The following is a 14,092-nucleotide window of genomic DNA, read 5'->3' on the forward strand; positions in this document are numbered from 1 at the left end:
ATTTACATCTTTCACCACAGTTGGACCTACTATGGATCTGAGTGCATTTAAGGATGGTCTAGAGGTTATTGTCCCCCATCCTCTTGCAATCCGAGTACCCATCACTGGCTACCCAGTTCCCATAGCAAAATGGAGTTTCGGTGAAAATGAACTTGCAGCTGGTGACCGTGTGTCTATGATTACCAAACCTACCTTCACAGAGCTTGTTATCACACCAAGTGTGCGTCCAGACAAAGGCACATACTCTTTGACGCTGGAAAATGATATGGGCAGTGTGTCAGGAGAGATTGATGTCAATGTCATTGGTATGTACAATTTATGTATATTTATTATAAACATATAATACTTATATATAAAACTTATAGGGGCGGTTTCTCCGACAGGGCTTAAATCTAGTCCCATACTAAAATGCATGTTTTTGTAAGCCATATTAAATGTTCTAATATAACTAAGCCCTAGTCCTGGCTTAATCTGAATCCTGTCCAGGAAACCAGTTTATACAGTATATGAATATATCTTATATAGTACAGTCACAGAGTCTATTTCAAGTAGGACAAAATTAAGTATCATCCTTCATTTTTCTCTGCAGCATGTCCAAGTGCACCCAAGGACCTAAAGATTGCAGAAGTAACCAGAAGGCATGTTCACATGATGTGGGAGGCACCTGAGCATGATGGAGGAAGTCCAATCACTGGCTACCAAGTTGAGAAACGTGAAGTGTCCAGAAAGACCTGGGTGAAGGTATGGACATTAGCATATATGTGACCATTTTTCATCCATTTTCTTAGCCCATCTGTAGTCTTCTAAATTCATCACTTTAATATATGATTTTTAGGTGATGGCAGGTTTGCAAGACCAGGAGTACACAATCACAGATGTCATTGAAGGAAAAGAGTACTTGTTCAGAGTTATTGCATGCAACAAATGCGGCCCTGGAGAACCTGCTTACACTGATGACCCTGTGAATGTGTCTTCACCTGCTAGTAAGTATCAATACTTTAAAGGGATTTGTTAGTTTTAAAGGGATAGTAAATTATACATGTATACATTTATTTTTTCTGCTGAACACAAAGGAAGATATTTTGAGGAATGTTTGTAACCAAACTGATCAGAGGCCCCATTGACTTCCATAGTAGGAAAAAAATACTATGGGACTGAAATGTTTTTTGTGTTGCACAGCTGTGCCAGACCCACCAGAGAACCTTAAATGGAGAGACAAGTCTGCTAGTAAGATCTTCTTGTCTTGGGAGCCTCCCAGATGGGATGGTGGTGCTGGAATTAAAGGTTATATTGTTGACAAATGTCAACGTGGAACTGACAAGTGGGAACCTTGTGGAGACACAGTACCCGATCTTAAGTGAGTGATAACTTTCATATTTATTCTCAGGGTACAGACATTACTAAATAAATGTATACCACACATGCACTTTGGATTAAAGCATCTGCGTAAATGTATAAATGTGATAAGGATCATTAGTAGGGTTTATTTAATAGCCAACAATACATTGTATGGGTCAAAATTATAAATTTTTGATGCCAAAAAATCATTGGACCAAGGACCACACACTTATCCATGCAAAACTTCAACTAAACTAACTCTTCCAACAGGCTTGAGGTGACAGGTCTCACTGAAGGGCAGTGGTATGCTTATCGTGTGAGAGCTTTGAATAGATTGGGTGCCAGTAGACCTTGCAAGGCAACAGATGAGATCTTGGCTGTTGATCCTAAAGGTACTGTACATAACAATATGCACCACATTCTGATAAATCGTCGAAATGTCCAAGCACAAACTTACTGTTTTTTTTTCTTTACCAATTTGACAGAACCTCCTGAGATTCAGCTAGATGTAAAACTGTTGACTGGCTTGACCGCCAAAGCGGGCACGAAGATTGAACTTCCTGCAGATATCACAGGCAAACCAGAGCCTAAAGTCAAATGGACCAAGGCTGATTTAGTCCTGACGCCAGATGATAGAATTGCAATTCATACCAAGCCAGGCCACTCTACCGTGTCCATTGCTAAGACCACTAGAGATGACTCGGCTACATACATCATTGAGGCAGTCAACAGCAGTGGCCGTGCGACTGCAACTGTCGATGTCAACATTCTAGGTCGGGCGACTTACATATATTATTAATTAAAACAAAGCAACAAACAACAATCATTTCATAATACTGCAAGAATTGAAATAACATTCATACCCAATATATTTTTTAACTCCATACAGATAAACCTGGTCCTCCGGCTGCCTTTGATATCTCTGAGGTCACCAATGAGTCCTGCTTCTTATCCTGGAATCCACCAAGGGATGATGGTGGTTCAAAAGTTACAAATTATATTGTTGAGCGTAGGGCTGTAGACAGTGAGATCTGGTACAAGCTGTCCTCCACCGTGAAGCAAACCACCTACAAGGCCACCAAACTTGTGACATTCAAAGAGTACCTGTTTAGGGTCTTTGCTGAAAATCAGTTTGGTGTTGGTCCCCCAGCAGAACATGACTCGATTATTGCCAAATACGCCTTTGGTATGTTATTGTATGCATTTACAACAATACAGTGTCTTTTTACTTACAATGGGAATTATATTAGAAAATAATATGCACGCACAATATTCTAGATCCCCCTGGACCACCATACAAATTGGAGGCATCTGATATCGCAAAGGATGCAGTAACTCTGACCTGGTATGAACCTGACGAAGATGGTGGAAGTCCTATTACTGGCTACTGGGTGGAAAGATATGAGCCAGACCACGACAAATGGATCAGATGCAATAAGCTGCCTATCACGGACACAAACTTTAGGTATGAAAATGAATTTTACAATAAAATGGTGTTTAATTACTTCAGAATATTTGTTTAGTGTAGTTCATGAAATGCAGAACGTGAAATGTAAGATGCAAATTTTGCTTGCAGGGTCAAAGGACTGCCCACAAGAAAGAAGTGCAAGTTCCGCGTTTTGGCAGAGAATATTGCAGGACCTGGCAAACCAAGCAAAGAGACAGACTACATTTTGATCAAAGATCCCATCGGTATGATTAACATTTAATGAATATTAATGAATATTTCACCTAAATTGTAAAATTTGTATTTTGTTTAGACAAAGCATGTTGAATATATGAATTTGTTTTAGATCCTCCATGGCCTCCTGGTAAACCCACTGTCAAGGATGTAGCCAAGACAACCGCCTTCCTCCAGTGGACCAAACCTGAGCATGATGGTGGTGCAAAGATCGAGTCCTACATCATTGAGCTTCTGAAGAGCGGAACTGATGAGTGGGTTCGTGTAGCTGATGGTATTCCCTCTCTGGAGTACTTCCTAAAGGGATTGATGGAAAAACAAGAGTACTCTTTCCGCGTCAGAGCCGTCAATGCGGCGGGCGAGAGTGAACCTAGTGAGCCAAGCGATCCAGTGCTCTGCAAGGAGAGACTCAGTAAGCCACTATTAAAATGAACATGATGTCTTATATTATTTCACTTTCTGTGAAACACAACAGGATAATTTCATGTACACTACATTTCCTAACAATGGTCCTCCTTTTTTAGATCCTCCATCTCCACCAAGATGGCTCACAGTTGTTTCTAGCACCAAGAACACAGCTGAATTGAAATGGACAGCACCAGAGAGAGATGGTGGCTCTCCAATCACAAACTATATCGTTGAGAAGAGAGATGTGAAACGCAAGGGCTGGCAGGTTGTGGACACCACCGTAAAGGAGCTTAATTACATCGTCACCCCACTAAATGAGGGGTCTCTCTATATGTTCCGTGTAGCAGCCGAGAATGTTGTTGGACCCAGTGAATACTGTGAACTCGCAGACTCTGTTCTCGCCAAGGATACTTTTGGTGTGTAGTTGATCTCTCTTATCAATTGTTTTCTCTGTTAATAGCTGATATTCAGTGGCAAATGTATTTCATGTCTGACTTCTCTCTTTAAAGGTACCCCTGGACCTCCATATAATCTGGCCATTGCTGAGGTGTCCAAGAGTCATGTTGACCTGAAATGGGATGCTCCTAAGAATGATGGTGGCAGACCGGTCTTGAGGTAGTGATCCATATATGTTTGTGTAAAGCAAGTTTTATAAACTCCAGTACAAAATAGTAAAGCATCCCACTGCGGTTCTGATTTAACATGATTAATGTCTTAAAATGAAATTCTTAAAATGATGCTGTACTAACTGTCCTAAATAATGATTCATCCTAGATATGTCATTGAGAAAAAGGAAAAACTTGGAACCCGTTGGGTAAAATCTGGAAAGACTTCAGGTCCTGACTGCCATTACAGAGTAACTGATGTAATTGAGGGCACTGAAGTGCAGTTCCAGGTCTCAGCTGAAAATGAGGCTGGAGTCGGACACCCAAGTGAACCCACTGATATTGTGGTCGTTGAGGACCCAACAGGTATAAGAATGTCTACAAATTAAATTAAGAATTCAAGCTTTAATGAAAATGTCTTCAATGTATAATCACATTCTGTTTTGTTCTGACAGGTCCACCATCACCTCCTCAGGACTTGCATGTCACTGAAGCAGCCAGAGACCATATTTCTATTTCCTGGAAGACACCAGAAAGAAATGGAGGAAGTCCAGTTATTGGATACAATATTGAGCTCTGCGAGGCTGGTACAGAAAAGTGGATGCGAGTGAATTCTCGTCCAGTCAAAGAGCTGAAATTCAGAGCAGGGGAGGAGGAAGGCATCGTGCCTGAGAAGCAATATACTTTCAGAGTCCGTGCTGTCAATTCTGTGGGTGAAAGTGAACCCTCTGACACTTCTGAGAGGGTCTATGCCAAAGATTCTGACTGTAAGACAATCATTTTTGTAATATTCCAAAAATTTCAAATATTTTTGCATTCTGTCAACTGATTGTCTTATGATCCACATTGATGTAGGCAACCCAACCATCGACTTCCAGACCAAGGACCTTGTTGTTGTGGAAGGTGAAAAGCTGCACCTCCCTATTCCATTTAGGGCTGTGCCATCACCCAAGATCACATGGCACAAAGATGGAAGTGAAATGAAGGCAGATGACAGAACCTTTATGAGGAAAGACTACACATCCTGCCATCTGGAAATACCAGAATGCTTGCATGCCGATGGTGGTCAGTACAAAGTTACACTGGAGAACAGCCTTGGTGCAGCTAGTGGAACAATCAACGTCAAAGTTATTGGTATGTTTATGTGTGCTTCTTGGGATATTATTTCTTGTACCAACTCTGGACCTGTGGAAAGCTAACGCTTGTGTTTTTTTTAAATAGGTCTTCCTGGACCATGTAAGGACATTGCTGCTAGTGAGATAACCAAGAGCTCCTGTAAGGTGTCTTGGGATCCTCCAGACTATGATGGTGGTAGCCCTGTTCTCCATTACGTCCTGCAACGCAGAGAGGCAGGCAGGAGAACCTATGTCAATGTTATGTCTGGGGAAAACAAACTGACTTGGCAGGTTAAAGATCTCATTCCAAACGGAGAGTATTATTTCCGTGTTAGAGCTGTGAATAAGATCGGGGGCGGTGAATTCATTGAGCTTCGTAACCCTGTAATTGCTGAAGATCAGAAACGTAAGTATTTCTAGATTCTTTAAACATTTCTTACAATCATTTTTAACAGTTTATTGTAGAAATGAAGATCCATTGTACCTAGTGTTGTTTGCTATGTATGTACTGTTTCATAAGTTTATTTTTCGTTACTCACATACAGAACGTCCAGATCCACCAGTTGATGTGGAAACACACAACCCTACCTCAGAGTCTGTGACCCTTACATGGAAGCCACCCATGTATGATGGTGGAAGCAAAATTATGGGTTACATTCTTGAGAAGATGACTAAGGGTGAAGAAAAGTTCGAAAGATGCAATGACTACCTTGTACCAGTCTTGTCTTACACTGTTAAGGGTTTGAAGGATGGAAAACAGTATCAGTTCCGTGTACGTGCAGAAAATGCAGCTGGTATTAGTGACCCTTCACGCACCACACCGATGATCAAAGCCACAGATGCAGCTGGTATGAACTTCTTTTCATAACAGACACCTTCATCCCACTTTATAACCTGTTGTTATATGTCTTAGTAAACATCACATGAATGGTACACAACCTTGTACAATGTGCAAAGATCCTGTTTAAAAAATACTAGTTAATGTTATTTGAGCATTTTATTTTATTTTACATAATTTTTAATTCTGCTTCCAGATCGTCCAAAGGTATTCCTTAGTGGCAGTCTTCAATCAGGCCTGTGCGTGAAACGAGGCGAGGAGATCCGATTGGATGCCTACATCTCTGGATCCCCTTACCCTGAAATCACATGGACGAGGAACAATTCAAGAATTTGGTCAGAGCCACTAAAGAAGAGACCAGAAAGACCTATTAGAAAGAAGAAAGAGGAGAAGAAGGAGGAGAAGAAGGAGGAAAAGAAGGAGGAGGACAAAGAAGTAAAAGAGGAAGACAAAGAAAAGAAGGAGGAGGACAAGGAGAAGAAGGAGGAGAAGGAGAAAGAAAAGGAGGTGGAGGAACCTGAAGAACCCGAAGAGGCATACCACCCAAGCTTAAATGAGCGTCTTACAATTGACTCCAAGAGGAAGGGTGAATCCTCCATCATTGTGAAAGATACTATCAGAGCAGATCATGGTGTGTTTACCATAAAAGTGGAGAATGATCATGGTGTTGCATCTGCTTCCTGTGAAGTTAATGTCCTTGGTGAGTGTTTTTCATTTCTAGGAATTATACAGCATGTTCTCCCTAATGTCTGGCATAAAGCTCCTTAAAAAATTTTCTTTTCAAGAAACACTTTCCCAACAGTTTAAATATTGCCTTACTAATACATTGACAAAATAAATAAATTTAATGAGCATGGGCTATACATATTGTAAAAACTGGATAATATTTAGTAAACATACATTCATTGTAATGAGTCTAGTTCCTCTCGAGTCTCCAACTTTGAAATATCCATTAAGAAAAGCCTTGAATAAAATAACTTGTTTTAAGATAAGAGTGGCATTTTACTTATACACTTTACATTTTCCAGATACTCCTGGACCTCCAGTGAATTTCATATTTGAGGAGGTAAGGAAGAACTCCATTATCTGCAAGTGGGATCCTCCTTTGGATGATGGTGGCAGTGAAATCCTTAACTATGTGCTGGAGAGAAAAGATAACTCCAAGGCTGAGCTTGGATGGATCACTGTGACAGCATCCCTGAGAGGCTGCAGATATCTAGTGCCAAAACTTATTGAGGGCAAGCAGTACATCTTCCGTGTGACTGCAGAGAACAAATATGGACCTGGAACCCCATGCGTATCCAAACCTGTCGTTGCGAAGGATCCATTCGGTATTGAGATTTCCACTGTTTTGTAAAGCATACAAGTGTTTTTACTGTTGATCAAACAGTTTATATTGCCATTTTGTTTTTAGATCCTCCAGAGCCACCGGAGAAACCTGAAGTTGAAGATATAACCGCTAATAGTATGGTTGTTACCTGGAATGAACCCAATGACAATGGCAGCCCCATTCAGGGATACTGGGTTGAGAAACGAGAAGTTAACAGCACACACTGGGCAAGAGTCAATCGCAGTATGGTTCCTGATTTGAAAATAACTGTATTGGGTCTTTTGGAGGGTATGACATATATTTTCAGAGTTTGTGCAGAAAACGTGGCTGGACCTGGAAAGTTCAGCCCCCCGTCAGATCCAAAAACTGCACAGGCACAGATCAGTAAGTGTACAATCTTAGAATTTACTCTAAATACTATTGCCACATCAGAGATTGATCTGTCCCTCCAATATTAACTATATAATAATGAGTGTTGTTTCTTTTTAGCGCCCCCTGGTCCACCAATTCCAAGGGTTGTTAACACCTCAGACTATTCAATTGATGTTGAATGGGACCCCCCTGAGGACAATGGTGGCGCAGAAATTTTTGGTTATCATGTTGACAAAGCTCTTGCTGGTACTCAGGACTGGTCACGAGCCACAGAGAGACCACAGAAGAACCGTGCATTTACCGTGTATGGTGTTAGAGAACGTGCTAAGTACATGGTCCGTGTTGTGGCGATCAATTGTGCGGGTGAAGGCCCTCCTGGTGTAACAGATGCTGTAATTGTGAAAAATCCTGCAGGTATAAACATACAACCTATCATACTTGTTGACTTGCATTTCTTGAATTCTGGATATAGCAGAATATTTAATTTTGCTTGTTTGCCAAAACAGAGGCTCCAGTCATCGAGCTCGATATGTCTGTGAAAAATGGAATTGTTGTTAGAGCTGGAGAGATGCTCAGAGTTCCAGCACATGTGACCGGCAAACCTTACCCATCCTTGAAATGGACAAAGGATGATGGTAAACTAGAGAAGGATCGCATGGAGGTAGAAGAAGTTGGACAGGACAGCACTGTTATCATTCAATGCACAAAGAGAAGTGACCATGGCAAATATACAATCCAAGCAGCAAATCCAAGCGGTATAAGATCTGCATCGGCCAGGGTAGAGATTGTGGGTGAGTATCTCTGAATTATAGCATATGTACCTAATTTTACTAAAGGTTTTGTTAGCATAGAAAAATTTTCATTACAATATGTGTTTTTGCATTTAGTCCAATCAATTCTAAATCATAAAAATCTGTCCCCAGATGTTCCTGGACCAGTTATTGACCTAAAGCCTGTTGTGGTTACAAGAAAACTTATGATGTTGAATTGGGGTGATCCTGAGGATGACGGTGGTAGTGATTTAACTGGGTTTATCATTGAAAGGAGAGAGCCAAAGATGCACACATGGAGACAACCCATTGACACGCCTGCATCTAAATGTGAGATTGTAGGTATTACCGAGGGACATGAATACATTTTCCGCGTTGTGGCTAAGAACAAGTATGGATGTGGTCCCCCAGTCGATCTTGGACCTATCCTTGCTGTGGATCCTCAAGGTAAATTTTACATGCATAAAGCTTGCACTACAACAACAAAACTTATGATTGTCTATGATGCATTTATTGTCATATTTTTTGACTGCAGGTCCACCAACTTCTCCTGAAAAGTTCCACTACACAGAGAGAACAAAGTCCTCTGTTACTATTGAATGGAGGCCACCACGTAATGACGGTGGTAGTCCAATCCTTGGCTACATCATTGAGAAAAAGAGGCAGGATCAGCCAGCTTACCAGCGTGTCAACCCAGAACTGTGCACCGATCTCATCATGACAGTGGAGAACCTCGATGAGTTGCATATGTATGAGTTCCGTGCCAAGGCAGTTAATGCATTTGGTGAAAGTGAGCCGTCAATTACCATGACTGTTGTTATTCAGGATGATGAAGGTTTGTACACCTAAAATTATTGTTCATCTTTGGGTTTTGGTGTCTCAGCATACAATTTTCATGAAATGCTATACTTTGGTTATTATAGTGCCTCCAAGTCTGCACATGTTGAAGCATTTCAAGGGCGATTTGATCAGAGCAAGGAAAAATGAACCCATTGAGATGCCTGCTGAAGTCACAGGCCTGCCAATGCCAAAGATTGAGTGGCTAAAGGATGATGTTGTTATTCCCAAGTCTACTGAGAAACTTCTAATAGAAACCAAGGAGATTGACAGAGTGACATCAAATACAAAACTGTCAATCCCTGGTGTTGTGAGAGTGGATAAGGGCACCTACACTGTTACTGCCTCAAATCGTTTGGGAACAGTCAGTCATCATATCACAGTGGAAGTGCTAGGTAAGATTATGTACATATTGTATAATTCTATGTTCAGCTCCCAGTTCATATTAGTTGTCTACTTGCATAAGTCAAATCTATACAGTGAACCTATTGTGTACGATCATGTTGGTAAATTGTAGTTACATTTTATGTGGTCATTAAGTACAATGCTTTCTTTTTATAGTGCACTTTGTTTAATGACACCTAATATAAAGGAAGACATTTTATATACTTCATGATTCTTATTCAGTTGTATTATGCATTTCTTTACAGATCGCCCAACACCGCCAAGAAATATTGCTGTTTCAGAAATCAAAGCTGAGTCTTGCAAGCTTACTTGGGATCCTCCACTGGATAATGGTGGCAGTGAGCTTACCAACTACATTGTTGAGAAGAAAGATCTCAATGGTGAAGATCCAGAAAAAGCAGAGTGGGTTACTGTTACTAACACCATTGTCGAGAAGCGATATGGGGTAAGTCAAACAATAAGTATTCATTTTATTAATATTCATTCCTCACAGTTGGATATTGTTTAATGTAAGATAAAAGAATGGTACAATTTGCAGTGAAAGTTAATTGTGTCATGCTTAAGGAAATCTAAATCTTAAATGTCTTTTGCAGGTTTGGAACTTGGAAACCGGGGGCAACTATAAATTCAGAGTCAAGGCTGAGAACAAGTATGGAATAAGTGACCCCTGTGAAACGGAAGAAGTTCAGATTAAGGATCCTTTAGCACTCCCTGGCCCACCCGAGAAGGTCACTATCGCGGAGCACTCCACGGCTCATATGTTGTTAACGTGGGAACCACCATTGGACACAGGTGGTTCCATGATTACTGGCTACTGGATTGAGAAACGTATAAAGGGAAGTACCTACTGGGCTCGTGTGAATAAGGCGCTGGTGTCAAAACGTGGCATGAAAGGCTGGGATTACTATACTAATCGCCTTGTTGAGGGAACTGAATATGAATTCCGCGTAATGGCCTGCAATGCTGCTGGAATTGGACCACCTAGTGCGGTTTCCGATTCTGCCTTTGCTGTTGATCCCCTGAGTGAGAACATAAAATTTTATGCTTTTGGATTCTTATTACATTTAAATTCTTGCTTTCCACCTAATTCTGTTTCATTTTATGTGTTTAATCAGCACCGCCTGGCATGCCAGATGCTCCTGAGATTGTTGACAAAACCAAACGTAGTGTCACCCTCTCATGGGTCCCACCAGCTAAAGATGGTGGTCGTCCCATTAAAGGTTACATCATTGAGATTCAGGATGAAGGCACATCTGAATGGTCCAGGGTAAATGACGCTGACAATCTGCATCCTACCACTCTGTTCACCGTTCCGAACCTTCCGGAGCTTAAGAAGTACAGATTCAGAGTCATTGCTGTCAATGAGATTGGTGAATCTGAGCCAAGTCCCAGAACCTCTGAAGTTCGTGTAGAGGACATTCAAAGTAAAATCTCAGTTTTAATATGATTGAGTCCAGCATGTTAATTCTGAATGTTGACTGAATGTTAAATTGCTTACACTTTGTGTTAATTCCACAGCTGCACCAAAAATATTTTTGGATATCATGGTTGATGAATTGCTGTGTATTCGTGCTGGATCGCCCTTTAAGATTCCGGCTACCATCACAGGACGCCCTGTTCCTAAAGTCACGTGGGAGTTTGACGGCAAAGCAAAAACAGAAAAGAAGGATCGTCTCCATGTCTTGCCAGTGGATTCACAGGTAATGCCATTACCTTTCCTTTAAAGACAAGTATTTTCTTTTATTCCACTCTGGTTGAAAAAAGACATTTAGGGTAATAAATAATGCTTTGTCTTGTTGATTAGGTGGAGTCTACTGACACAACCTCCACTGTTGTTGTTCCTGTGAGTTTGAGAAGTCATTCTGGAAGGTACACAATTACAGCAAAGAACAAATCAGGACAGAAACACATCAACGTTAGAGTAATTGTGCTTGGTGAGTTGGATTCCTATATATGTACAGTATATATTGTATGTATCGTAACTGTGTTGTAAACTTGATGGGATGGTGGCTTAGTGGTTAGCCATGTTCTCTCCATGTTCTGGTTTCCTCTACAGACATATCATGCTGGTTTTAGACTTTAATTGCTAAGATAGGCTTCATACTCCATAGTATTTTCATGGAGTAAATATAGCCAGTACTACATGGAAAGATACATAACATAAATTAATGAATGTAAACTAATATATTTGATATTTTACCAGACGTTCCTGGACCCCCCAAAGACCTCAAAGTTACTGATGTGACCAGAACAACAATGAGACTCATCTGGAAGCTGCCAGATAATGATGGCGGTGAGAGAATCAAGAGTTACTTTATTGAGAAGAAAGCTGTTAAAGGAAAGGCTTGGACAGTCGTCAATCCAGCTTGTGCCAACATGGCCTTTGTCGTGCCCAACCTCCTTGAGGGCCAGGACTATCTGTTCCGTGTTCGTGCTGAGAATCGCCTTGGCTTCGGACCATTTACTGAGACTGCAGAACCTGTTAGAGCTAGGGATCCTATCTGTAAGTCAGTTGCCCAAATATTTCATAAACTATCACACGTGCCATAAAAGTGTTATTTGACTCCATTTTTCATTTTCTCTCAATGTTAAGATCCTCCTGATCCTCCGACCAAGGTCAAAATTAACCTTGTGACCAAGGACACAGTAACCCTGACATGGGTGCCTCCTAAGAATGATGGTGGAGCACCAGTGAAGCATTACATTATTGAGAGACTCAGCTGGGATACCAGTGGTGCCGAGAAAGAAACTTGGAAACAGTGCAATAAGAGAGATGTTGAAGAGACTACCTTTATTGTTGAAGATCTTAAGGAAGGTGGCGAATATGAATTCCGTGTCAAAGCTGTGAATGAAGCTGGAGCAAGCAGACCCTCTGCGACTGCTGGACCTGTTATCATTCAAGATCAGACGTGTGAGTATTAGATAAAGATCAATTCATTTTTGCTATGGTTTGTTTTTTGGGCTTTACCTAGCTTCCTCTTCTATACGTTGCTTTAGTAATACGTGCAATTATAATATTGAGTCATAGCCGCAGCAAATTTAACTGCTCATGCTATCATGTATTTTGTTGTGCTATCTGTCGTTTGCTGTGCTTTCCACTGCTTCTATTTATGTAAAGCTGCTTTGAAACAATTGACTTTTGTGAAAAGCGCTATATAAATAAAATTGAATTGAATTGAAATTGAATTGTTGAAATACTACACTTAATTATTTGCTAACCATGATTGTTAATGTGTTTTAGGTCCTCCAAGCATTGAGCTCAGAGAGGCTTTAGAGGGTGCAGAAGGATTTGATATCAACATTGTTGCCAGGATTCAGGGCTGTCCATTCCCATCTCTTGTCTGGCACAAGGCTCCACTAGATAAGCCTGATGACAAAACTGCTGTGCATTATGACAAACATGTCAATAAACTTGTTTCTGATGACAAATGCACACTTTTAATTCAGCAGTCAAAAAGAAGTGATAGCTCAGTGTACACTCTCACAGCAACCAACAGCCTTGGCACAGCTTCTAAGGGCATCAAGCTTACCATTTTGGGTAAGTAATGACTGAATGTCTCCTAATTATTAATGGCTCATAGATTTTAAAGGTTACAATGAATGTTCTCGTTCTTGTGTTTTCAGGACGTCCTGGTGTACCTGTAGGACCAATTAAGTTTGGTGAGGTATTTGCTGAAAGGATTGGCATTTCATGGAAACCACCCTTAGATGATGGCGGTTCCAAGATTACAAACTATGTCATTGAGAAGCGTGAGGAGAACAGAAAAACATGGGTCCACGTCTCTAGCGATCCAAAAGAATGCCAATACATTGTGCAAAGACTAACTGAGGGTCATGAATATGAGTTCCGTGTTATGGCTCAGAATAAATATGGAGTTGGACCACCCTTGTACAGTGAACCTGAAAAAGCAAGAAATCTCTTTAGTAAGTTTTCTTCATCGACAGTTTCAACACAGAAATGTATCAATTGTATTTATTTTAGTAACTATTTTACTCTTCCTCTAACAGCTGTGCCTGGTCAATGTGACAAGCCAACTGTCACAGATGTTTCAGCTGAATCCATGACGGTCAATTGGGAAGAACCAGAATATGATGGTGGGTCTCCAGTAACTGGCTACTGGCTGGAGCGTAAGGAAACTACAGCCAAGCGCTGGGCAAGAGTGAATCGTGACCCTATCAGAATAAGACCTATGGGAGTTTCTCACATTGTAACCGGTCTCATGGAGGGATCTATTTATCAGTTCCGTGTTATTGCAATGAATGCAGCTGGATGTGGCCTACCTAGTTTGCCTTCTGACCCTGTTGCATGCAGAGACCCAATAGGTATATGTGACTTCTTTTTAAACCACTGTGCTGATTTTATATTTTCAAAATATAGTTCATGTCTCTTTAA

General features: G+C 40.8%; 1 protein-coding gene across 9 annotated transcripts in view; it reads left to right on the forward strand.

The window, feature by feature from the left end:
- ttn.2 (titin, tandem duplicate 2) overlaps positions 1-14,092 on the forward strand; it is a 174,128-nt gene that overhangs the window by 101,614 nt on the left and 58,422 nt on the right. For all 9 annotated transcript variants that reach the window (XM_073812031.1, XM_065252143.1, XM_065252149.1 and 6 more), the window contains 35 exons: positions 21-305; positions 590-741; positions 836-983; positions 1,180-1,357; positions 1,609-1,730; positions 1,824-2,111; positions 2,228-2,524; positions 2,617-2,803; positions 2,915-3,030; positions 3,132-3,431; positions 3,544-3,843; positions 3,937-4,042; positions 4,202-4,398; positions 4,488-4,799; positions 4,888-5,166; positions 5,254-5,553; positions 5,693-5,995; positions 6,182-6,685; positions 7,014-7,316; positions 7,400-7,699; positions 7,805-8,101; positions 8,194-8,478; positions 8,611-8,904; positions 8,993-9,292; positions 9,381-9,689; positions 9,945-10,144; positions 10,293-10,722; positions 10,815-11,123; positions 11,218-11,399; positions 11,504-11,633; positions 11,903-12,202; positions 12,293-12,610; positions 12,941-13,237; positions 13,324-13,623; positions 13,708-14,022. In XM_073812031.1, coding sequence (XP_073668132.1) covers positions 21-305; positions 590-741; positions 836-983; positions 1,180-1,357; positions 1,609-1,730; positions 1,824-2,111; positions 2,228-2,524; positions 2,617-2,803; positions 2,915-3,030; positions 3,132-3,431; positions 3,544-3,843; positions 3,937-4,042; positions 4,202-4,398; positions 4,488-4,799; positions 4,888-5,166; positions 5,254-5,553; positions 5,693-5,995; positions 6,182-6,685; positions 7,014-7,316; positions 7,400-7,699; positions 7,805-8,101; positions 8,194-8,478; positions 8,611-8,904; positions 8,993-9,292; positions 9,381-9,689; positions 9,945-10,144; positions 10,293-10,722; positions 10,815-11,123; positions 11,218-11,399; positions 11,504-11,633; positions 11,903-12,202; positions 12,293-12,610; positions 12,941-13,237; positions 13,324-13,623; positions 13,708-14,022 — 9,243 coding nt within the window. The remainder of the gene's footprint in view (positions 1-20; positions 306-589; positions 742-835; positions 984-1,179; positions 1,358-1,608; positions 1,731-1,823; positions 2,112-2,227; positions 2,525-2,616; positions 2,804-2,914; positions 3,031-3,131; positions 3,432-3,543; positions 3,844-3,936; positions 4,043-4,201; positions 4,399-4,487; positions 4,800-4,887; positions 5,167-5,253; positions 5,554-5,692; positions 5,996-6,181; positions 6,686-7,013; positions 7,317-7,399; positions 7,700-7,804; positions 8,102-8,193; positions 8,479-8,610; positions 8,905-8,992; positions 9,293-9,380; positions 9,690-9,944; positions 10,145-10,292; positions 10,723-10,814; positions 11,124-11,217; positions 11,400-11,503; positions 11,634-11,902; positions 12,203-12,292; positions 12,611-12,940; positions 13,238-13,323; positions 13,624-13,707; positions 14,023-14,092) is intronic.

Source organism: Paramisgurnus dabryanus, chromosome 15 (assembly GCF_030506205.2).
Source record: "Paramisgurnus dabryanus chromosome 15, PD_genome_1.1, whole genome shotgun sequence".
NCBI lineage: Eukaryota > Metazoa > Chordata > Actinopteri > Cypriniformes > Cobitidae > Paramisgurnus > Paramisgurnus dabryanus.